Below are 26,471 nucleotides of genomic sequence, written 5' to 3' on the forward strand. Positions count from 1 at the left end.
CAGTTTTTACCTCCTATTGCTCCCTCTAGTACCACGGAAGTTACTACCTGAACGGAGAGTGCAACAGACTCTGCTTCCTCAGAATTTTCCGAACCTGGTTGTTAAACCATGGTGGGTCTTTTCCCTCCTTAATCCACTTACTAGGCACATAATGCTCCAGACCACGATTGACAATTTGCTCAGACTTTGCCCATAATTCTTCTACGTCCATCTTACTGGAGCTAAGTGATGTCAGTTTCACTGTCTAAGTGACATGCTGACAATTGCTCATCTGCTCTCTCTAGCAGAAACACTCTCCTAGTTTTCTTAACTGATTTATTTTCGTAACCATAGTTGCTATAATGGCGTCATGATAGCTAATCTCCGCTTCTATACTGACATTGTCGATAAGGTCCGGTCTATATGTAGCTACAAGTTCTAAGATATTTTCATTGCATGTAGGCTGCCGAACTAGCTTCTGAATACAGTTTTCAGAAAATGTGTCCAAAAGTATTTCACACTACTGTCTGCCTGTAGCCCCTGCAATGAATCCATAGATATCCCAGTCTATACTCGCTGGCTTAAAGTCCCTTCCAGCTAGTAATGCATGTACTGGGTATTTACGCACTACTCAGCACACAATTTTTTGAATGACTATAGAACTTTCACAGCGGAATCGGGTGGCCGGTAGAAACAATCCAACAATTAACTCGGTTTCGCGTAGACCTATTATAAGTGACCTCAACAAAGACAATTTTTTTTTCTACTGCAACTTTCTTAAGAATACTTCGACAATTTACTGATACAATTTTGTTTTGACAGTCACAGTGTCTTTATGAAACTTCCTGGCAGATTAAAACTGTGTACCGGACCGAGACTCGAACTCGGGACCTTTGCCTTTCGCGGGCAAGTGCTCTACCAACTGAGCTACCCAAGCACGACTCACGCCCCATCCTCATACCTTTACTTCTGCCAGTACCGCGTCTCCTACCTTCCAAACTTTACAGAAACTCTCCTGGTGGAGCACTTGCCCGCGAAAGGCAAAAGTCCCGAGCTCGAGCCTCGGTCCGGCACACAGTTTTAATCTGCCAGGAAGTTTCATATCAGTGCACACTCCGCTGCAGAGTGAAAATCTCATTCTGGAAACATCCCCTAGGCTGTGGCTAAGCCATGTCTCCGCAATATCCTTTCTTTCAGGAGTGCTAGTCCTGCATGGTTCGCAGGAGAGCTTCTGTAAAGTTTGGAACGTAGGAGACGAGGTACTGGCGGAAGTAAAGCTGGGAGGACGGGGCGTGAGTCGCGCTTGGGTAGCTCAGTTGGTAGAGCACTTGCCCGAGAAAGGCAAATGTCCCGAGTTCGAGTCTCGGTCCGGCACACAGTTTTAATCTCCCAGGGAGTTTCATATCAACATACACATCGTTGCAGAGTGAAAATCTCATTCTGAAAGTGTCTTTACTCTGAACGTGGTCTGATTTTCCTGGCAAGGATTCATTAGAGTACCTCAAACCACCGCCTAGCGGTGCATTCCAGAAGTACTCTGTTACCCATAGTAACTGCTTCCTTTGAGTAGTGCGCCAGAGGGTCGATGGAATCTTTGGTTGCGACTCTCCGCTCGGCTCCAAATCAAACGATCCCTATAAACTCTGGGAGTAATGCAGCAAATTTCGAGCCCTTGTTGCACCCCCTTGTGTGAAGCCAAAAGCCTTCTCCATTTCGCTAGCCAACTAAGGATATTTTGCAAAAACAGACATAATGTCTTATGGGATAACAGCAATCAGTGATTTTATAATGTTACTTAAAATCCGTCTTGATTGCAAATTTTTTTTAATTATTCATATGACCGGTTTCGGTTCATTCTGAACCATCTTCAGATCTGATATTACAGTTACAGAAGTAACCAGTCCAAATCCAGCAACTTTCACATGCTACGTCACAAGGGTTCTGAGGCTATCCTTAGTTGTTAGTTAAAATCCGTCTTGATTGCAATTTTTTTTTTTTTTAATTCATATGTGACGTAGCATGTGAAAGTTGCTGGATTTGGACTAGTTACTTCTGTAACTGTAATATCAGATCTGAAGATGGTTCAGAATGAACCGAAACCGGTCATATGAATTAAAAAAAAAAAAAATGCAATCAAGACGGATTTTAACTAACAACTAAGGATAGCCTCAGAACCCTTGTGACGGGCGTCGTTGGTGTCGATGTGAGACACAACGTAGAGACGACTGCACCCTGCACGTTCGATAGCCGTAAACAACGTCGCCTCCATATCTCGGCTGAGCCCCCCCCCCCCCCCCCCGCAGACATATCGAATGCGCACAATGGTTTTCTTTCCAGCCCTGAATGCTATCTGCCTATGGGGCTCCCCTCGCTCCCGTTTCCCTTCTCGGACCCCTGCTGAAGGATCGGCCACCCAGGGTGAATAGCCGAGGCCAGACATTGGCCTTCCACCTCAAACGATGCGAACGCTTTACCACCCGCCACTCACTGCGCTGTGAGGACAGACTGACATTGTCGGGTATACTTGCATGTGCCTCGGTAGCGGAGACCTTGGGCAAAACGAGCGACACCTGAAGTGTCCCGTGTGATACGAAAGGATCTCCGCCACCGCTACACCCCTAGGCAGCAGCTTGAAGATGACTGACAGTAGCCATAAACGCATTCCGCTGTTCTCGAACTGATGCTAGTTCTTCCTGCGTCTGCACACAGTATGCACACATCCTAACCATCTTAGCAAGACCAGCTGAAGAAGTAAACTATAAAAGCAGACAGAATCCCAAGATATGCAACTTGCTACCCTCTTGATGTGTCACCAACTGATCCTGATGCCTCAATGAGCTATGCAGTGGGCTGTTCAGTAGAAATGAAAACTGCGCTACAGATCGCCAGAATTTACACTTGCAAAATGCGAGCTTACATCTCTTACACGGAAACACGCACGAAGATTCAGAAATATACTACATACTACGAGGAAAAGACAGGAAAAGCTGAACAGTTAACTTGCCACTCTGCAAATGTGTGTAAGCCGAGAGGTGGAGGCTGACTTAGCAAAGGATCTGTCAGAGTACACGAGAAAATTCTGGTCCTATGTAAAATCGATAATGAGGTCTAAAGCTCTCATCAAGTCACTTGTTGACCACTCTGCTGCGGCAGTTGAAGATAGCAAAACGAAAGCCGGAGTTTCAAATTTCATGTTCAAGAAATCGTTCATGCTGGAGAATCATAGAAACATACCGTCGTGTGACCATCAAACCGACTTCCGGTATGGACGACGTAGTAATAAGCATCCCTGGCGTAGAACAACAAGTGAAGGAGCTGAAAACGTTTAAGTCGCCCGGACTGGACCGAATACCAATTCGGTTTTTGAAAGAGTGCTTACGGCTCCTTACCTAGCTTGCAATTATTGCGAATCTTTCGCCCAGCGCAAAGTCCCAAGCGACTGGAACAAAGGACAGGTGACTCCTGAGTGTAAGAAGGGCAAAAGAACGGACCAGAAAAATTACCTATCAATATCACTAACATCGGTTTGCTGCATAATCCTTGAAAATATTCTCAGTTCGAATATAATGATTTTCTTGAGACCGAGAAGCTTATGTCTTTGAATGAGCAGGGTTTAAAAAGTACCGCTAGTGCGAAACTCAGCTTGCCCTTTTCTCACATGATGTACTGCGAACTATGGATGAAGGACAATCGACAGATTCCATATTTCTAGATTTCCGGAGAGCGTTTGACACGAAGCCCCATTGCAGGCTACGGAATAGGTTCACAGGTATGTGAGTCGCTCGAAGACTTCTTAAGCTATAGAACGCTGTATATTGTCCTCGACGGCGAGGTCTCATCAGAGACAAGGGTATCGTCAGAAATGCCCCAGGGAACTGTGTTAGGGCTGCTGCTATCCTCTATGTAGACAAATGATTTGGCAGGCAGGATGGGCAGCAATCTGCAGTTGTTCAGTGACTGTAGGAGGATAGAAGATGACTTACACAAAATTTTTAGTTTCTGCGATGATAGGCAGCTAGCTCAAATGCAGAAAAAAGGAAGTTAATGCGGATGAGTAGGAAAAACAAACCCGCAATATTCGGATACAGAATTAATAGTGTCCTGCTTGGCACACTCACGTAGTATAAACATCTGAGAGTAGCGCTGAAGAGCGATGCGAAATGGAACAAGCATATGAGGATTGTGCTAGCTAAGGCGAGTGGTCGACTTCGGTTTATGGGGAGAATTGTAGGAAAGTTTGGTTCATCTATAAAGGAGACCGCCTATAGGACGCAAATGAGCCTATTCTTGAACACTGCTTGAATGTTTGGGATCCTTACCAAGTCGCATTTAAGGAAGACATCGAAGCAATTGAGAGGCAGCCTGCTAGATTTGTTACCGGTAGGTTCGAACAACACACAGGTTCTACGGAGACACTCCAGGAACTCAAAAGGGAATCCATGGAGGACAGCCGGCCGAAGTGGCCGTGCGGTTAAAGGCGCTGCAGTCTGGAACCGCAAGACCGCTACGGTCGCAGGTTCGAATCCTGCCTCGGGCATGGATGTTTGTGATGTCTTTAGGTTAGTTAGGTTTAACTAGTTCTAAGTTCTAGGGGACTAATGACCTCAGCAGTTGAGTCCCATAGTGCTCAGAGCCATTTGAACCATTTGCCATGGAGGACAGGTAACATTCTTTGCGAGGAATAATACTGAGAAAATTTAAAGAACCAACATTTGAATCTGATTGCAGAATGAATATGCTGCTTCCAACATACACTGTGCGCAAGGACCACGAAGATAAGGTACAAGAAATTAGGGCTCATACGGAGGCACATAGACAGTCACATGTAGATAGTCGTCTTTCTCTCGTCGAACAGGACGACATCCACAGTCTAGGGCTAAGCCATGTCTCCGCAATATCCTTTCTTTCAGGAGTGCTAGTTAGTAGGTTTAATAATGAATAAAAAATACGAGTGCGGGTAAGCTACTACAAACAGCATAGTGAACGCATTATTGTGGCCAAGATAGACACGAAGCCCACGCCTATTACAGTAGTACAAGTTTATATGCCAACTAGCTCTGCAGGTGACTAAGAAATTGAAGAAATGTATGATGAGATAAAAGAAATTATTCAGGTACTGAAGGGAGACGAAAATTTAATAGTCATGGGCGACGGGAAATCGATAGTAGGAAAAGGAAGAGAAGCAAACGTAGTAGGTGAATATGGATTGGGGGTAAGAAATGAAAGAGGAAGCCGCCTGGTAGAATTCTGCACAGAGCATAACTTAATCATAACTAACACTTGGTTCAAGAATCATAAAAGAAGGTTGTATACATGGAAGAAGCCTGGAGATACAGAAAGGTTTCAGATAGATTATATAATGATAACACGGAGAATTAGGAACCAGGTTTCAAATTGTAAGACATTTCCAGGGGCAGATGTGGACTCTCAGCACAATCTATTGGTTATGAACTGTAGATTAAAACTAAAGAAACTGCAAAAGGGTGGGAATTTAAGGAGATGGGACCTGGACGAGCTGAAAAAAAAGAGGTTGTACAGAGTTTCAGGGAGAGCATAAGGGAACAATTGACAGGAATGGGGGAAAGAAATACAGTAGAAGAAGAATGGGTAGCTTTGAGGGATGAAGTACTGAAGGCAGCACAGGATCAAGTAGGTAAAAAGACGAGGGCTAGTAGAAATCCTTGGGTAACAGAAGAAATATTGAATTTAATTGATGAAAGGAGAAAATATAAAAATGCAGTACATGAAGCAGGCAAAAAGGAATACAAACGTCTCAAAAATGAGATCGATAGGAAGTGAAAAAATGACTAAGCAGGCATGGCTAGAGGACAAACGTAAGGATGTAGAGCCTTATCTCACTAGGGGTAAGATAGATACTGCCTACAGGAAAATTAAAAAGACCTTCGGAGAAAAGAGAACCACTTGTATGAATATCAAGAGCTCAGATGGAAACCCAGTTCTAAGCAAAGAAGGGAAAACCGAAAGGTGGAAGGAGTATATAGAGGGTCTATACAAGGGCGATGTACTTCAGGACAATATTATGGAAATGGAAGAGGATGTAGATAAAGATGAAATGGGAGCTATGATACTGCGTGAAGAGTTTGAAAGAGCGCTGAAAGACCTAAGTCGAAACAAAGCCCCGGGAATAGACAACATTCCATTAGAACTACTGACAGCCTTGGGAGAGCCAGTCCTGACAAAACTCTACCATCCGGTGGGGAAGATGTATGAGACAGGTGAAATACCCTCAGACTTCAAGAAGAATATAATCCCAAAGAAAGTAGGTGTTGGCAGATGTGAAAATTACAGAACTATCAGTTTAATAAGTCACGGTTGCAAAATACTAACGCGAATTCTTTACAGACGAATGGAAAAACTGGTAGAAGCCGACCTCGGGGAAGATCAGTTTGGATTCCGTAGAAATACTGGAACACTTGAGGCAATACTGACCCTACGACTTATCTTAGAAGCTAGACTAAGAAAAGGCAAACCTACGTTTCTAGCATTTGTAGACTTAGAGAAAGTTTTTGACGATGTTGACTGGAATACTGTCTTTCAAATTCTGAAGGGGGCAGAGGTAAAATACAGAGAGCGAAAGGCTATTTACAATTTGTACAGGGAAGCAGTGGTTGGGAAGGGAGTGAGACAGGGTTGTAGCCTATCCCCGATGTTATTCAATCTGTATATTGAGCAAGCAGTAAAGGAAACAAAAGAAAAATTCGGAGTAGTTATTAAAATCCACGGAGAAGAAATAAAAAGTTTAAGGCTCGCCGATGACATTGTAATTCTGTCAGAGACAGCAAAGGACTTGGAAGAGCAGTTGAACGCAATGGACAGTGTCTTGAAACGAGGATATAAGATGAACATGAACAAAATCAGAACGAGGGTAATGGAGTGTAGTCTAGTTAACTCGGATGATGCTGAGGGAATTAGATTAGGAAATGAGACACTTAAAGTAGTAAAGGAGTTTTGCTATTTGGGGAGTAGAATAACTGATGATGGTCGAAGTAGAGAGAATATAAAATGTAGACTGGCAATGGCAAGGAAAGCGTTTCTGAAGAAGAGAAATTTGTTAACGTCGAGTATAGATTTAAGTGTCAGGAAGTCGTTTCTGAAAATATTTGTATGGAGTGTAGCCATGCACATAACTAATGAAGAGGAATTGAATAGAATTGGGGAGAAGAGAAGTTTGTGGCACAACTTGGCTAGAAGAAGGTATCGGTAGGTAGGACATGTTCTGAGGCATCAAAGGATCACCAATTTAGTATTGGAGGGCAGCGTGGAGGGTAAAACTCGTAGAGGGAGACCAAGGGATAAATAACTAAGCAGATTCAGAAGGATGTAGGCTGCAGTACGTACTGGGAGATGAACAGCTTGCACAGAATAGAGTAGCATGGAGAGATGCATCAAACCAGTCTCAGGACTGAAGACCACAACAACAACAGTTCTGCAAGGTTCGCAGGAGAGCTTATGTAAAGTTTGGAAGGTAGGAGACGAGGTACTGGCAGAAGTAAGGCTGTGAGGACGGTGGGTGAGTCGTGCTTTGGTAGCTCAACTGGTAGAGCACTTGCCCGCGAAATTCAAAGGTCCTGAGTTCGAGTCTCGGTCCGGCACACAGTTTTAATCTGCCAGGAAGTTTGAGGAAAGGAAATGACTAGGTACGGGGTACATTGCACCACGCGCCGTGCGGGGATTGCGGAATATAGAAGTAGATGTACATTTAGAATGTACTAAACATGACCTACTATCCAGTTCCTTCTTCTTGTCAATGTTTTCTATACGCATCTGTCCTTGCAAATTCTGCGGAGAACCTTCTCAATTCTTATTTTATTAGAGTACCTATATTTCGAAAACTTTCTATAGAGCAACATTTCAGCCACTTCTATTCTTCGCTTTTCCTATAGTTCTCGATTCACTTCCATCCAACACTGTTCGCCCTCAAATTAAGTCTGATGTTTGATGTTACACTGAAGCGCCAAAGAAACTGGTATAGGTTTGCGTAATCAAATGTAGAGATATGTAAACAGATAGAATACTGAGCTGCTTAATACAAAAAGTGTCTGGCGCATTTCTTAGATCGGTTTCTGCAGCTGCAATGGCAGGTTATCAAGATTTAAGTGCGTTTGAACGTGGTGTTGTATAGTCCGCGCACGAGCGATGGGACACAGCATCTTCGAGATAGCCATGAAGTGAGGATTTTCCCGTACGACAACATATTGAGTGTACTGTGAATATCAGGAATCCGGTAAACCATCAAATCTCCGACATCGCTGCGGCCGGAAAAAGGTCCTGCAAGAACGACACCAATGACGACTGAACAGAATCGTTCAACGTGACAGAAGTGCAACTCTTCCGCAAATTGCTGCAGATTTCATTGCTGGGTTATCAACAAGTGTCAATGTGCGAACGATTCAACGAAACATCATCGAGATGGGCATTTGGAGCCGAAGGCCCACTCGTGTACTCTTGATGGCTGCATGACACAAAGCTTTACGCCTCGCCTGGGCTCGTCAATATCAACATTGGACTGTTGACTGGAAACATATTGCCTGGTCGGACGAGTCTCGTTTCAAATTGTATCAAGCGGGTAAGAAGACAACATCATGAGTCCCTACATGTCAGCACCCCTGCTGACATGCCCAGTCCATCGATTCATGATATCTTCAAGGTGGTGGATTCTCTGTAATGGTGTGGGGTATGTGCAGTTCGAGTGATATGGGACCCGTGATACGTCTAGATACGACTCTGACAGGTGACACGAACGTAAGCATCCTGTTTGATCACCTGCATCCATTCATGTCCATTGTGCATTCTGACGGACTTGGGTAATTCCAGCAGCACAATGCAACATCGCTCACGCCCAGAATTGGTAGATAGTGGCTCCGGGAACATTCTGAGTTTAAAGCACTTCCGTTGGTCATCAAACTCCCCAGGCATGAACATTATTGAGCATACCTGGGATGCCTTGCAATTTGCTGTTTCGTACCTTCATGGATTTATGGGCAGCCATGAAGTATTCATGGTGTTAATTCGCTCCAGAACTACTTCAGACATTAGTCGAGTCCCTGCCACGTCGTGTTGCGGCATTTCGGCTTGCTTGCGGGGGCCCTACTCGATATTAGGCAGGTTTACCAGTTTCTTTGGCTCTTCGGCGTAGTAGACTTCTTTTGTGGAGATATGCCATCTTTGGCTGTGGCAGTCTAGGTTTTATGTCTTCCTTTCGTCGTGCATCATGTGTTATTTTACTTCCATGGCAGCACAATTCCTTCACTTCCACAGTTTTGGTCGTATGTTTATCGGAAATCTCATTTCTGCTACTCAAGATCATTTTTGTCTTTCTTTGTTTTACACTCAGTCCATATTCCGTGCTCAGTAGCTTGTTTATTCCATTCAGTATGTCCTGTAATTGCCCTTATCTTTCATTGAGGACGGCAACGTCATCCACGAATCGTCCGATTGATGTCAATTCACCCAAAATTTTAATCCTTCTCTCTAACCTTTCTTTTATTTCTGTCATTGCTTCTTCTGTGAACAGACTGACCAGTAGGGAAGAGAGACTGTATCTCCGTCTAGCACAGTTTTTAATTCAAGTAGTGTGTTCTTCGTCTTGCAATGTAATTTTTCCCTCATGTTTCTTACACATATTGTATATTAAACGTCTTTCCCTATAGATTGCAACTATTTTCTGAGAATATCGAACTTTTTACGTATTTTACGTTGTCTAACACTTCTTCTACGTCCTTAAACTTTGCAGCCATTAGCAAGGGTAGCGTAAAAACTGTCCCTCAACTGCCTTTACCTTTCTAGATCCAAACTGGTCGTCCTCTAACAGCTCATTAATTTTCTTATATTTTATTCTGTACGTTTTTCTTATCAGCAACTTGGATGCATGAACTGTTAAGCTGATTGTGCAACAGTTGTTACTCGTACCTGGCGTTCCTATCATAGGATTTGTGTGGATGATAAAATTTTTTAGAACTTCTGATGGTATGTCCCCAGATTTACAGATTGTGCATACCGAACAGTCGTTTCATTGCACTTTATCCAATAATTCTTCCTCCAATAATTTTAGAATTTTCGGAGAAATTTTATCTGTGCTGGCCACCTGTTTGAGCGCAAGTCTTCCAAAGCTCTGTTAATGTTCAAAAATGGTTCAAATGGCTCTGAGAACTATGGGACTTAGCGGTTCTAGGCGCTTCAGTCTGGAACCGCGTGACCGCTATGGTCGCAGGTTCGAATCCTGACTCGGGCATGGATGTGTGTGCTGTCCTTAGGTTAATTATGTTTAAGTAGGTTCTAGGTTCTATGGGACTGATGACCACAGATGTTAAGTCCCATAGTGCTCAGAGCCATTTGAACCATTTGAGCCAAGTATGGGACTTAACATCCGAGGTCATCAGTCCCCTAGAACTTAGAACTACTTAAACCTAACCAAACTATGGACATCACACACATCCATGCTCGAGGAAGGACTCGAACATGCGACCGTAGCGGTAGCGCGGTTCCAGACTGAAGCGCCTAGAATCACTCGGCCACACCGGCCGGCGTCTGTTAATGTCAGACTTTAATATTAGATCTCCTGTGTCTTCCATATAAACTCCCTTTTCTTACTTCAGTCATATCATCAGACAGACCTTCCTTAGGGACCTTCATTTTACTTTTCCACCTGTATCTACGAGCCAGCGCCTACGACGCGACATCCGTCTTGGTGCAGCACAGCTTGGGGCAGCAGTATTTCATTGAAGGTGCAAGTGAATACCTCGCCTGTTTCTTTTCTCACTACGCATGACAGTGATGACTAGTTGACAACAATACATTCTGCATCAGAGATCTATACAGTTCTAGAATAACGACAAGAGCTGTATACTTCTGACCCTCCTGAGCTTCAAATCAAGTGCTGCTCAGTTTTTCTGACAACCAGCGGGTTTGTAATCATTTTAAACTTAAGGTGAGTAGGTTTTCAATTACTCGCCATTTTTAAACTTAGGACAAGGACATTTGGGGAACTTTCCCTCCATTTTAAACTCACCTGGGTAGTGAGTTGCTGGGTTTGGAACTTACAGAGCTGGTGGCAGGTAAAATTTTTAAACTGTGATGTCAAGTGGTGAAGGGGCATCGTATAAAATTCAACATCAGAGAGAAATTGTTTAAACATTGCACCATTGGGGACATGACAAGTTAGATTCAATTGTAGGGCGACAGTTGTTTAAACTGTGGAGCCAGAGGGGAACTGTTTAAACTTAGCAACAGTGGACTTAAATTTTATCTGTAAATGACCTGTTTGTATAAATAGCCATACACATCATAGCTTGATGAAAACATTTTAAGTAGGTAAGCATTCAAGTCCTGACAGATAACTTCTTTCCAGGTGAAAAACATGTTTACGTATTCACAGACTAGACTGGAAGGAGAAAACGTCAGGGCAATTGGCCTATGTCAGAGGGGGCAGGAGGGAGGGGGAGAGGCCGATGATATTGATGATGATGATGTTTGGTTTGTGGGGCGCTCAACTGCGTGGTCATCAGCGCTCGTACGAAGTCCCAATTTATACACAGCCCAAATTTTACACAATCCATTCGAGCCATTGTCACAAATGATGATGATGATGATGATGATGGTGATGAAATGATGATGACAACACAAACACCCAGTCCCGGGGCACAGAAATTCCCCAATCCGTCCAGGAATCGAACCTGGGACCCCGTGATCCAGATGCATCAACTCTAGCTACTAGACCACGAGCTGTGGACAGGGGGAGAGGAAGAGAGGGAGGAAATATGGAAACAGCATATAATGTCATACATGATGATGTCATTGGTAATGTGGCAACAATGTACTCTGTTCCAGAACTGTCAGTGTCTATGTACTATGTTTTGTGTTTAAGCCACTTTTTACTTGTGACAGCGAATCCTAGATCTCAGTAAATTTTTTTGTGCACCGGATCTTTGAAGACAGTCATCATCACTTCCATGTAATTAGTTTTGTGTAGAAACACGACTGATGGCCCCCTGTCAGCAAGAAGTATGATTACCTTTGTGTCCTGACGATGTTTCCTCTGGGACACCCACGAAACTGGTCCTATCGATTTGTTGGTTTAATTTTGAGCTGGTCTTAAAGAAGTGTCAACAAATGCAAATTAAAGGAAAAGATTGTGGTCGTAACCGTATCTCACCATAAAATGGTAAGAGAGATTTCTCACTAAAATGATATAACTTATATTTTGCGAATGACGCGGTTGGATATTGGATATACAATCAGATTCGTTAAGAGAAGTCGCCACAAAATCGCGGTCTATACACGCTTTTATGCAGTGCAGTCAAGGTTTGTGATGAAGCGATACGACATGGAAAGCTTGATATCAATTGTGAAGCCATGGATTATAGTACGAGGGTCTTTTCTTCTAACCTTCGATAGCACAGCAAGAACGCCCGACAAGCGGCAGGCGGGTGGTTTGCGCAGCAGGTGACCGTTCATCTCCAGAACCATTCACACTCACTGCTAATTTCAAGACCTCAGTCCGTGCTCAGTTGCTGTCACATACACTTGGCCGCCTCAGTTGATTATCACGACAAGTGCCAATGTCGAAGTGTTATTCGTTTCCTGCAAGCAGAAGGGAATAGCGCGGCAGAAATTGTTCGAAGAATGAGCCGAGCGTATGGAGAAACATTCAAAACAAAAGTCATGGTGAACTTGTCTGATGGTGAAAATACCTGTCCTCACAGTGCTAGCGAAACCCATTGATTCCTTTAGAAATTTCAATGAAACACTTTCGATCACCTGTGACTTCAGTTTTCCCTTGAACTGAAGAAATGGCTAGGAGGGAAACAGTTCTAAAGCAATGAGGAGCTTCGAAACAAGATCAGGACTCATTTCAAATCACTGACGGCAACATTTAATGAAGAGAGTATTGGTAATCATTTCCATAGATAAGACAAATGTCTCACTAATTACATGGATTACGTCGAAAAGTAACCACACGTTTTTGTTACTTTTAGTAATAAAATAACTCTGTGTCCATGCTTGTCTTTTACTTATGGCCTATCAGAGTTTATAAAAAGAGACTTGTCTTAAGAATCGTTAAAGAAGATTCTATATGTGAAAGAGACCGGGAGACATCGTAAGGTTCAGAATGATAATATAATCATAAGTGAGAGGTGTCAGAACCAGATTTTAAACTGTAAGACATTTCCAGGGGCAGACGTGGACTCTGACGACAGTTAATTGGTTATGAACTGTAAATTAAGACTGAAGAAATTGAGAACGTAGTAAAACAGGAGATGACATATCAGAGAGATTATTAGGAAGCGATTGACTGAAAAAGGCGAAAAGCATACAGCAGAAGACGAAAAGGTAGCTTTGAGAGATGAAATAGTGAAGGCAATGGAGGATCAAATAGGAGCAGAAAGATAAGACGTGGCAGAGATACTTGGATACCACAGGAGATACTGAATTTAATTGAGCAAACGAGAGAATATAAACATCCAGAAAATGAAGCAGGCGAAGAGGAATACAAACGTTTAAAAAATGAGATTGATGGGAAGTGGGTGCAGGGAATAGCAATTGAATCTCAATGTAGAAAAGTGTGATGTGCTGCGAATACATAGAAAGAAAGATCCCTGATCATTTAGCTACAATATAGCAGGTCAGCAACTGGAAGCAGCTAATTCCATAAATTATCTGGGAGTAGACATTAGGAGTGATTTAAAATGGAATGATCATATAAAGTTGATCGTCGGTAAAGCACATGCCAGACTGAGTTTCATTGGAAGAATCCTAAGGAAATGCAATCCGAAAACAAAGGAAGTATGTTACAGTACACTTGTTCGCCCACTGCTTGAATATTGCTCACCAGTGTGGGATCCGTACCAGATAGGGTTGATAGAACAGATAGAGAAGATCCAACGGAGAGCAGCGCGCTTCGTTACGGGATCGTTCAGTAATCGCGAGAGCGTTACGGAGATGATAGATAAGCTCCAGTGGAGGACTCTGCAGTAGAGACGCTCAGTAGCTCGGTACGGGCTTTTGTTGAAGTTTCGAGAACATTCCTTCACCGAGGAGTCAAGCAGTATATTGTTCCCTCCTACGTATATCTCGCGAAGAGACCATGAGGATAAAGTCAGAGAGATTAGAGCCCACACACAGGATTACCGACAAACTTTCTTTCCACGAACAATACGAGACTGGAATGGAAGGGTGAACCGATAGAGGTACTCAAAGTACCCTCCGTCACACACCGTCAGGTGGCTTGCGGAGTATGGATGTAGATGTAGAAGTGTAAAATGGCTAAGCGGGAATGTCTGGCGGACAAATGTATTTATATAGACGCATATAAAAGTAGGGGAAAGATAAATACCGCCTTTATGGAGTTCAAAGATGGCGAAAAGAAAAGCAGCTGTATGAATATCAAGAGCTCAGAAGGAAAACCAGTAGTAAGCGAAGAAGGGAAAGTTGAAAAGGGGAACAAAATGTAGTTGGGCTATGCAAGGGAAATGAAATTTAAGGCATTATTATAGAAAGTTAAAGGGATCTAGGTAAGATGAGACAGGAGCTATGACACTGCGAGAAGAATTTGACTGGCCACAGGAGAACCCAATTCGAAACAAGGCCCCTGGAACAGACGACATTCCAACTACTAATAGCCTTGGATGAGTCAGCCATGACGAAACTATTCTACCTATTGTGAAAGATGAATAAAGCAGGCAAAATAGCCTGAGACTTCAAGAAGAATGTAATACCTTAAATTCCAAAGAAAGTAGATGCTGACAGGTGTGCATATTACCGAAATGCCAGTTCAGAGAAATAAGTCACAGCTGCAAGGTATTAACAAGAATTGTTCACAGAAGAATGGGTAAAATGGTAGAAGCCGACATTGCGGAAGTTGAGTTTCAATTCCGGAGAAACATGCTTGGCAATATTGACACTACGACTCATCTTAGAAGATATGTCACGGAAAGGAAAACCTACGTTAATACCTTTCTTAGATTTGGGGAGAGTTTTTGACGATTTAGATGGGAATACACGGAAATTCTAAACATATCAAAGCTAAATTGGAAGGAGTGAAAGGTTATAAAGGTTATACAAAGTGCAGGTGGGATTTAAAAGATTCGAGGGGCTTGAAAGGGGAGCAGTGGGTGAGAAGGGAGTGAGACATATTTGTAGCTTATCCCCGATATTATTCAACGTGAACGTTGGGCAAGTAGTAAAGGAAAAATTTGGAAAAGGAGAGGAGATGGAGAAGAAATAAGGTCTTTAGGGTTTTACGATAGCATTTTAAGTTTGTCACAGACAGCAAAGGAATTGGATGAACATTTGAAGGGAATGGACGGTGTCTAGAAATGAGAATGTAAGATGAACATAAACAAAAGCAAAACAAGGATAATAGAATGCAGACGAATTAAAACAGGTGATGCTGATGGATTTAAATCAGGAAACGGACTCTATTTTGCTATTTTGGCCGAAGTATAGTGGACATAAAATGTAGATTGGCAGTGCCAAGAAAAGCGTTCCTGAAGAAGAGAAATCTATTAGCATCGAATACTTATTTAACTTGTAGTTATCCGGCACTGTACGTGACGTGATAGTGATCTGTTATTTCAGTGAATATGGTTTTTTTTTGTAAAATATTTACAAGTCAAGATTACCTACAGGAAAACAGATAATTGGTTTCGAGCGTTTCCACTCATCTTCAGACCACAATACAAAAAGCCATGTACACAACGAAGGTAGTCGTCCATGCCTTCTTTTATAGACCTATTCAGGAGTTTCTCTTATGAAATTTAGAGACACCGAGGGAAACATAAATGTGAATATCGGGATGGGAACTACATTCCTTTTGTAAGCAGCGGGAATCGGTGTATGCTTGATATGAGAAGAATAGAAAAATTTGTCCCCGTTTACTGAACTATACAGAAATCTAGTTCATTCGCACATGCTCATTTGCCCTTCTGTAGTACAGCACTACGCATATGGCACTAAAAAAAAGGTCGATCGTATTTTTCCGTAGTCGTCAGTTCATTCACTCTGTGAACTCACCATACAGACTGGACATATCCATGGGCACCACCTGCACGAGCCGTCGGCACTTGTCGAGCTCTCTCAACAGCAGCTGCGAGATGAAGAACAGCAGGACCAGGTGCGGGTTGTCTGCCGGGATGCCCTCCGCCACAGCGCTGAAACGGAAAACCCATGACATTCAGTCTACGAATTTAGAAATAACAAAAAATAACTACACTGGCTCTGAAACTTCCTGGCAGATTAAAACTGTGTGCCGGACCGAGACTCGAACTCGGGATCTTTGCCTTTGACGGGCAAGTGCTCTACCAACTGAGCTACCCAAGCACGACTCACGCCCCGCCCTCACAGCTTTAATTCCGCCAGTACCTCGTCTCCTACCTTCCAAAGTTAATAGAAGCTCTTCTGCGAACCTTGCAGAACTAGCACTCATGGAAGAAAGGATATTGCGGAGACATGGCTTGTTCTGGATTCTACACTGGCTCTGTTGATGAAACTTACAACAGGAAGATTTAGTCACGAAAAAAAGTTGTCGGGTTGCTATCCAACTCAACAAACAGTTACGTACTAGGCAGATAGTCTCATCTACGGAGCCTCGTTCAGAGTGGCACTGTCTCACATCAACGAGGGTTGTCCAATTCAGTTTAGGGCTAGTTTGAATGGATTGCAAAAGGATGGATCAGCACATTTCTCTCGAGCTATGCCTCACAGAGAAGACGGGTTTAGGACCAGTGGATGTATGAATGGACAGACACCCCAAGGTGTCGAACGTATTTGGAGACAGTCTGAAAGCCGGCCCGTGTGACCGAGCGGTTCTAGGCGCTTCAGTGTGGAACCGCTACCGCTACGGCCGCCGGTTCGAATCCTGCCTCGGGCATGGATGTGTGTGATGTCCTTAGGTTAGTTAGGTTTAAGTAGTTCTAAGTTCTAGGGGACTGATGACCTCAGAAGTTAAGTCCCGTAGTACTCAGAGCCATTTGAACCATTTTTTTGACAGTCTGAAACGGATGAAATTAGCCGAGCGGTCTAAGGCGCTGCAGTCATGGACTGTGCGGCTGATCCCGGCGGAGGTTCGAGTCCTCCCTCGGGCATGGGTGTGTATGTGTTTGTCCTTAGGATAATTTAGGTCAAGTAGGGTGTAAGCTTAGGGACTGATGACCTTAGCAGTTAAGTCCCATAAGATTTCACACACATTTGAACATTTTTTTGATGAAATTATTTGACATAAATTTGAAAACCGGTACAAAATCTTAGTACTTACGCCATTTACAGACGCTTGCAGGAAAGTCATTTTTTTTTATGATAGGCATTAAAAGACCTACCCACAGATTCTTTCTTTCACAGAGAAGTCGCAGAAGGTTACGCTAGACTGGCACTGACTAAAACCAAACAGTCTGCAACGATTCCTACAGGTTGTGTTCGGCCACTGATGTTAGACGAGCAGTTCTTCGAATACCCTGCGGTTTGCATCTCTATCCAGAAATCGCTGTGGCGTGACGCACCACCCCCACTACTAGTGTGTTGATCAATATCTTAATAATTTAAGTGCGTGCTTTCACACCAAGCAATGCGCTAGAGCTATGTACAGAACCTTCTGCGGCCACATGTCCTACCTGTTATGAAAGAGAAATATTGCAGTAACACAACAAGGGGCCGCACACAGTACCGATTCCACTAAGTAAATCTGCAAAAATATATTACTGTCAAGACCCATCAGAGAGGTCGAATGCCTATGATTATTAAATTTCTGGTGTTCTAAAGAACGCTTAACTGTAGAGCACGTGTAGAACCGCAACATATAGTTTACCGAATACACCATCAAGACTTTCAAATGCAGGGATTATGAGCCTTGTAGTTTGAATTTACCACCTGTCTCAACTGTATAAAAACAGCCATAACTCTCATAGATGTGATTCCTATAACATACGCAGTCACATTTCAACATGGAGCGATATGAAGGTACGCACGTCTATCTTAAGAAATTCTTTATCCAAGTCATGTCTTTCACAGACTGAGAGCTGATAATGGACTGGCTTCTCACCATCTATCACTGTGTCGGATGAACTATGGGATCTTTGTGCATATGCTGGTGTGCCTGCAGCAAAGACCCTGCTTGTGAAAAATGTGAGTGCTTGACATGACAATAGTCCCGTCACGTACATATCACCTCAACAGTCCACATCTGTTTCGAAAAAGTGCTGATTGTGGATAAGGTCACTGTCCGGTAGTTTTAGAAGGGAAGGCCATTTTATTTTATATGTAAACGAATGTGGAATGTCAGGAGTAAATGTCGTCTAAAGTGAATGTAGGTCACTTCCTGTCCAGGCCACCTGCCATGCCAACTCACAACGCCTGGTTGGTGAAAGACCACCGAGCCACAGCTACCGCTTTCAATAGCGCCCCCCCCCCCCCCCCCGCCCCGGCACCTCGGTTATAAAATACAATAATAAAGCTGAACAAAACACTGACCGAAAACGTTCTGAGTGACTCAAACCCGTGAAGACCTGTTCAATTTAAGTGACACTCTTCAAATGCATTTTTGATAACTTTGTTGTAAGTTACCTCTTTAATCTCCTTACGAAGTTTGTTTTTCAGTATTGCTTCTTTGTAGAAAATATTGGCTTGAATTTATCGTCTGTATTTCTTGGTAACGTAATTAAGGTGTGACTCACGCTACATCGTCATTGACAGAACTACTAGTGCAACAGTTAATAATATTTTTACCCTGCAAAATATATGTGTACGATGTATGGTCTTGCAGAGATATGAATTAATAAAATCATGTCGAGGTTTCAGCCAAGAGAAGTGATTAAACTTTCAACCCATCATCTGCCGATAATTATCAACTGGTCGCTGCCATGTGATCAACGGTAGCAGCCTAATACATGGAACCGGCTATGACGTCCTTGGCCATAATGAGAACCCTTTTGTCCCATTCATAGCTACTTGTGATAGGACTGAAAATATTAGAGTTCCGGCGCTATCAAACTGCTATTGTGGGTAGTGAAATAGAAAAATGAGGCTGCAACGTTCATCGTCAAATAAGGCAGTCGACCACACCATCTTCGCACTCGCAAGGCATGGTCTAAAACTAAGATATTTCATGTGATTTTAATCCCAATCTTTTCATTTTTCACACTCTCCCAGAATCTGTCCAATGATGATCTACAGGGTGTTCATAAATTCCCGTTACAAACTCCTAGAACATGTAGATGGAGTAATTACATAATATTTTCAATAGGAACCCATGTATATACATATCGTTTCCGTTCTACGGCGGTTTCAATTAAGATGTGTAGTGTCTGCTTCCACTCAAGCTAGCTGGTCCTGCATATCTGATCTGCCTAAAAAACGTACTGTACACGTTCTTGAAAGCTGTGCCACTGAAAGGCGTCAGAGAATGTAGTTTCACATGTGGCTGCACCACCTCACTTTTCATGTGCGGTTCGGAGACATCTCAACATACGATATGCTGGAAGATAGATAGGCCGAAGTGATTCAACCTCAGAGCCGCCGTGATCACCGATTGAACTCCTATGGACTACTTCTTGTGGGGTCGTATGCAAAGTTTAATTTACGAGACTCCTATAGCGATAGAGGAAGATCTAATGACTCGAGTTATGGCCACTGCACTAGAAACTGAAGAGACGCCAGATGGTATGGAGAGTGTGTACCAGAACGTGCTTCGTAGGTACAATGTCTGTAACAACGTTGGTGCCCGCCACATCGAGCCACTGTTGTAATGAATCAGCACTGTTCTGCTCGTGCATCATGTTGGGTTCTCTTTTGTTCTGGAATAATGTAAACACATAACGTTTAAGTGTTACTACAAACAAATATGCTTAAATGGTAAATGGATCTTGCGCTGTGTTCCCTTCCGAATTGTTACCTAATAATTGTATTGCGTGACGGCTAACTCAGTTGCTCAAGCATAAGTGGATAAGTCAAACATCTGCATCGAAACCGTCGTAGAACAGAAATGGTACGTTTCCGGACATGGATTTCTATTCAAAATATTATGTGCTCACTCCACTATTCAACTCTAGAAGTTTATAACGGGAAATTTCGTAGAATAATTCAGGTTGACTTGATTGCAATGATAGAAGTCAAAAATCAGGCAACGAGTGTCTTTCTTGCTCACACAGGGTTACAATTATTAAACTACATGAAAAAAATGTAAATCAGTTACACTTTATTCAACATGCAAACGTCACTACAGCTATTCAGATTTAGGTTATGATCTGTTCAATACGTCTGCTATCATTAGCGATGATGTGGTGTAGACGAATAGCGAAATTCTGCATGTCGGAAAACGATTCTGTCGATGACCTCCTGACCGGCTATTTTCAGCTCAGCAGTGGTTTTGGGTATATTGCTGTACACCTTGTCTTTAATATAGCCCCACAAAAAAGGGGTCGCATGTTTTCATATCCGGGGAATGTGACCAATCGAGGCCGGCTTGGGTGGCCGAGCGGTTCTAGGCGCTACAGTCTGGAACCGCGCGACCGTTACGGTCCCAGGTTCGAATCCTGCCTCAGGCATGGATGTGTGTGATGTCCTTAGGTTAGTTAGGTTTAAGTAGTTCTAAGTTCTAGGGGACTAATGACCTCAGCGGTTAAGTCCCATAGTACTCAGAGCCATTTGAACCAATCGAGGCCCACGCCAGTAGCCTCTGGGTACCCCAGAGCCAGAATGCGGCCCCCAAAGTGCTCCTCCAGGACATCAAACATTCTCCTGTTTCGATAGGATCGAGCTCCGTCTTACATGAACACCCCTTATCGAAATCAGGGATATTTTGGATAATGGGGATGAAATCATCTTCCAAATCTTCAAATACGAAATACAGTTCGATTGTCACCATGCCATCAAGGAATATCACACCCATTATTCCGTGATTGGACATTGCACAGCACAGTCACCCGTTGATGGTGAAGAGACTTCTCCATCGCTAAGTACGGATTCTCAGTCGCCTAAACGCGCCAGTTTTGCTTATTGACAAATCCCTCCAAATGAAACTGGGCTTCGTTGCTTAACCTAACCATACAGCACATACTAACTCCCATCATGCCCCGCGGTCAACCGTAGTGTCTGAACATGTTAACGTTAGCAGTTCAGAATTCACGACGATTTTATTTCATGTAGTTCAATAATTGTCACCCTGTATGATGATTTTCTGAATTTATTCGTTTTCACATTTCCATGAGAGATTGCTACATGTAGATCAGGTGTTTCGAGTTGTATATGAAACAGTCGCACACTTTTTGTTTAACAAAGAACTTGAAACGCCATGTTTACATGCATCAATCGATCCTGGATATCTAAGCCGGCCGGAGTGGCCGTGCGGTTCTAGGAGCTACAGTCTGGAACCGAGCGACCGCTACGGTCGCAGGTTCGAGTCCTGCCTCGGGCATGGATGTGTGTGATGTCCTTAGGTTAGTTAGGTTTAATTAGTTCTAAGTTCTAGGCGACTGATGACCTCAGAAGTTAAGTCATATAGTGCTCAGAGCCATTTGAACCATTTTTGGATATCTAATTATGGATAAATTTCTAAACGCATCATATTAACACTGAAGTCATTCATTGCCTGATATCTGTCTTCTTCCATTTAGTTCCAGTCAGCCTGAATGCAAAATTTCTGATTATTATAATAATGTTTGCCTGCCTCCTGCATAATTTGGTCTCATATATGTGATGTTATAAAATCGTTAGAATATGCTCTGATCCATGTCATGGCAGGGTTTGCCGAATCCAGTTACGTGTCCGTTCTCGATAGTTTCCCAATTTCTTGGGACGGTGTAGGCCCAAAAACCTGCCGTGATTCATAGGCATTGATGGTCTATAGTGCGCACAGCCTGCTGTTACCATCACCACACTCGTTGGTCTTATACACTGGGCGTTCGAGTTCTATATTATTTTACAAGGCCATCGTGAGTTTCCGTATTTTTGCTGGGGACAGCCCTTCAGGTGTAACACGTTTCACCAGTCAGCAACAAACATAAACTTCATATTTTGTTCTCTGTATCTAAGGCCCTACAAAACAGATTGGAGAAACAACTTGATCAAGAAATTGGTGAATACCAAGCAGGCTTTAGGAAGGGAAGATCTTGTGTGGAGCAAATTTTAAACTTGAACTTAATTATTAAATATAGACGATTAAGAGGAAAAGACATCTTTATCACGTTTGTTGACTTCAAGAAGGCGTACGACTCTGTTGACAGAACAACCTTGGTTAACACCCTTAGTGAGTTTGGAGCAGACAAGAAAACAGTCGCAATCGTCAAAGAAACACTTACGGATACCTATGCAAAAGTAAAGTTCCGTGGTGAGGTATCCAGACCATTCAAAATCAGAACAGGATTAAGGCAAGGAGATGGGTTGTCACCTACCCTATTCAACTGTGTGTTAGAAAAAGTTATTAGAGAGTGGAAGAAGAAAACGACTGAAGAAGGAATACAAAAAATCAGATTAGGAAGAATAAAGGATGGATTAGAAGTAGATTGCCTCGCTTTTGCTGATGACTTAGCGATTCTGGCAGGAAGTTTGGAAGAAGCAGTCAAACAGATCAATATTCTGAATGAAACAGCAGAAAAAGCAGGACTGAAAATCTCCTTTGAAAAGACAGAGTACCTAACCAATGTAAAAGAGGCACCGAACAATATGATTACAAAGTATGGCCAGATAAAGAAGGTTTCTAATTTCAAATATTTAGGGGAAATCATCCAGCCCAATGCTTCAGATAAAGAAGGAAATAAAACAAGAACAAGAAAAATGGAAATGACATTCCAGCTAACAAAGAATGTGTACAACAAGAAGTCAGTATCAATTAACGCAAAAATAAGGCACTACAACACTGTGATTAAGCCAGAGTGTCTGTATGCATCTGAATGTTTAGCAATGAACACTAACAAGGAAATGGAAGCTATAGCAAAAAAGGAGCGAAAAATCATTAGTTCTTGGGCCGAGGTTTGAGAATGGGACTTGGAAGCTTAGAAGTAATAGAGAAGTGTATGACAAAATTGAGAAAGTGGGAGATACTATGAGGAAGAGAAGAGTAAGCTTTTACGCCCATTTGAAAAGAATGAATGATGAAAGGCTGACAAAGAAAATAATCATATTTTTTGACAAGAACCCCAGAACCCAAATTACCTGGTCCAAAGAAGTCAAAGCAGACTTAGAGGAGATGGGTATAGGAGAAGATGATATAACCAACAGAGACTTAATGAGAGACAAAATTCAACATTTTGAAGGATTTGAAGTGAAGAAGAGAAGAACTGGAGGAACAGTGTGGACAGAAGACCGAAGGGAGCAGCACAGAGAGATGATGAAGACATATTGGCAGAAGAGAAAAGAGGAGGAGCGCAATAGGAGAAATGTACATTGAAAAATAGTTGTTTAACGCGGTCCCTAGACGGCCAAAATCGGAATAAAAAAAAAATGTATTGAAGGTACTCACTAAACCAGTGTATCTGATGGGCTCTGAGCACTATGGGACTTAACATCGGTGGTCATCAGTCCCCTAGAACTTAGAACTCCTTAAACCTAACTAACCTAAGGACATCACACACATCCACGCCCGAGGCAGGATTCGAACCTGCGACCGTAGCAGTCGCGCGGTTCCGGAGTGAGCGCCTAGAACCGCTCGGCCACCGTGGCAGGCCCCGTGTATTCGATCATTCTGTTTCATCTCTAACCTTTATCCCTCACTAATGCTTTTGTGTTTGCTGTCTAATTTACGAAATCATGCTCTACACTCATTTTGACAGTATTTATTTCTTTAAGCTGTTATTATTTCTGTTTCTTTATGTTCAATGAAAGGTTATTACCCACTGACCAGTTTTATTGGCGTCTTCATTTGCTTTCCCTGCTCAGTATTCTGAAGTTGTGTCTGCGACCTCACTGTTGCTACTACCAGAAAAGGAAATATTTTTATGCCTGTGAAACACTGCATAGAATGTCAGTGACGAGTACTTAGAACAACGTTGGTCCTCAGATGCTACCCTGAGTATTTCCTTTACCTGACAAATATCCAAATTTCACTTCTTTTGAATGCTTATCTATGTCCTTTGCACTCTGTTTGCAAGGTATCGGCAGAAACAGTTATAGAGCGCTCGTCTTATGCTTACTGGTTCTAGTTTCTTTTTTGAATATTAGGATCAGGGTGGTCAAAGTTCTTCAATAGATCCCAAATATGCTTGTGACAAAGCACTCTTTAATTTAGTTCACCAAATACATTTCAGAACTCCATTATGCCTGATTCTACACTTCTGGTATTTCGAATACCAAGCTATAATTATCTCAGATAATTAATTTGTTTGAAAGTACACCTTTTACAGATGCACCACTTAGACGATTATTGAAGCTTATTAATCACCTTAGTTGTACAGTTGACCGAGGCTGACATGTTCAGCGTAAAACATATTACTGTTGCCATATATGATGCTTCTGTTTGTGCTTACTTCTGCGATTTAATAATATTATTTTTAACATTGAAAATTCGAACACAAATTCAGTTAATTTATTTAAATTACAAAAGTTTCTTTACCATCTCCGCTGTATTGTTACGAATACAGAATGAATACCATTTTGTAGTAAATGTCTATTTGTCTGTGTACAATACGTGACACTGCAAACTGGTTATGAAAAGTAAGATAGGAACAGCGCGAGTCTAAAATTTTTTTCTTTTTCTTATGTAAATCCAGAATGTATTTAAATGTTTTAGCGATGATTCTGACCGAGAAGAAGCGTAGGCTACTACGAGATCAACGAAAAAGTAGCACTTTACAGAGATAATTGACCTTAGCTACACGACAAAGTCCGATTACTGGTTCAATACAGTCTCTACGCACTGAAGACGATAAATTCGCAGAGATTAAACATCAGCTCTTAAGCCGAATTCCGGAACAAATTCTTTGATCGAGAAGGAGTGGTCGGATTACTATCCAACTCGATAGTCAGTTACTTACTAGGCACACGACCTCAACGAGAGTTCCCAAATTAACTGAGAGCTAGTCTGAATTGACTGCAAAGGGATGTACCAGCACATTTACCTTGAACTATGCCGCTAGGAGAAGACTTAGTTGGAACCAATGGATGTGTTTATGCACAGACACCAGAAGACTTCGAACGTGTTCAACGACAAGCTGAAACGTATGAAAGTACTTCTTACAGATTGAAGATTTCCGCGCCATTCTTCTCCTCATCCTTTTGGAGCTTATGCGCTGCCTCTAATGACCTCGTCTTCAACATGACGGCAAACTTTAAAATTCCCTTTTTATTCCTCAGAAGCTGAATTTTTCCATCAAACTGTACGTCATAGGTTTAGAGCAGATGGTCAGTATGGCAGGCGTCCGGCAGTGTGTATCCTGCTAATGGCAGTGTAGATAAATATTCATTTACTTTGGAGTCCGTAATTACATCGCGATTGAATGGATAAATGTACGGCCGGCCGGGGTGGCCGTACGGTTCCAGGCGCCACAGTCTGGAACCGCCTGACCGCTACGGTGGCAGATTCGAATCCTGCCTCGGGCATGGATGTGTGTGCTGGCCTTAGGTTAGTTAGGTTTAAGTAGTTCTAAGTTCTAGGAGACTGATGACCTCAGAAGTTAGGTCCCATAGTGCTCAGAGCCATTTTTTGATCAATGTACTCTTACATATAACCCAAGGTAAAATTACAGAAAAAATCGAGTCGCACATTCATCTGGAGGCACAGTAGTTGTCAGCGTAATAAGGGGAGTAAAGCAGAAAAAGACCGACCACATTTGTGATGGTGCTGCCCTGGTAAACTGATGCATTTTATTAATGCTCAGAGATGAAGAACTGTAACAACATACACAGGTCGTCGGAGGTGCAGTTGGTCCACCACTTCACGTACGATAATGCCAGTCGGTATCCTGCTGGTAGATGAAACCTTGTAGATAAACATACCCACGATATCAACTGAACAACGAACCTAAAGTCTATGGGGTGCGGCTGCACGTAATGAGAAGACGAAAGTTAGTTCGTCAGCTTCCACCGAGGACATTCCCCGACCTCTGTACAGCTCTGTCTTAGTAATGGCAACGGGTTCTAATATGGCTGCCTGTTTTATCCATAAGGGATTATCAAAAAGTAAGTTACACTTTATTGTAGCTGGTCAATTAACTTTTATTGAATGATGCACTACACTTCAAATTGACACAGATACACCAAACTACTTTTCTACAGTCGACGGGTCTCTGTAAAGAACGATTGGAGCGTTATACCACTTGGACAGTTCCACAAGGACAGAAATCAGTTCCTTGGTCAAATAGCAGTTCGAAAAGATTTGTGTGAAAATCGTCATCGTTGGATAATCTCTTTCCCCCATATGTTCTTTCAGCTTGCCGAAAGGATGATAATCGCATGTTACAAGACCTGCACTTCTCAGTCAGTGACAGCCGCTTCTATGCGGCCTTGGTCGAACGGTTGGCACCATTTCACCACCGCTCGACGTGACATTTTAT

General features: G+C 42.6%; 1 protein-coding gene across 1 annotated transcript in view; it reads right to left on the reverse strand.

Annotated features, from left to right (window-relative positions):
- Positions 1-26,471, reverse strand: part of LOC124616384 — a 323,283-nt gene that overhangs the window by 45,549 nt on the left and 251,263 nt on the right. Inside the window, exon 3 of the mRNA XM_047144689.1 lies at positions 16,012-16,148. Coding sequence (XP_047000645.1) covers positions 16,012-16,148 — 137 coding nt within the window. The remainder of the gene's footprint in view (positions 1-16,011; positions 16,149-26,471) is intronic.

The sequence above is a fragment of the Schistocerca americana genome, chromosome 5, assembly GCF_021461395.2.
Source record: "Schistocerca americana isolate TAMUIC-IGC-003095 chromosome 5, iqSchAmer2.1, whole genome shotgun sequence".
NCBI lineage: Eukaryota > Metazoa > Arthropoda > Insecta > Orthoptera > Acrididae > Schistocerca > Schistocerca americana.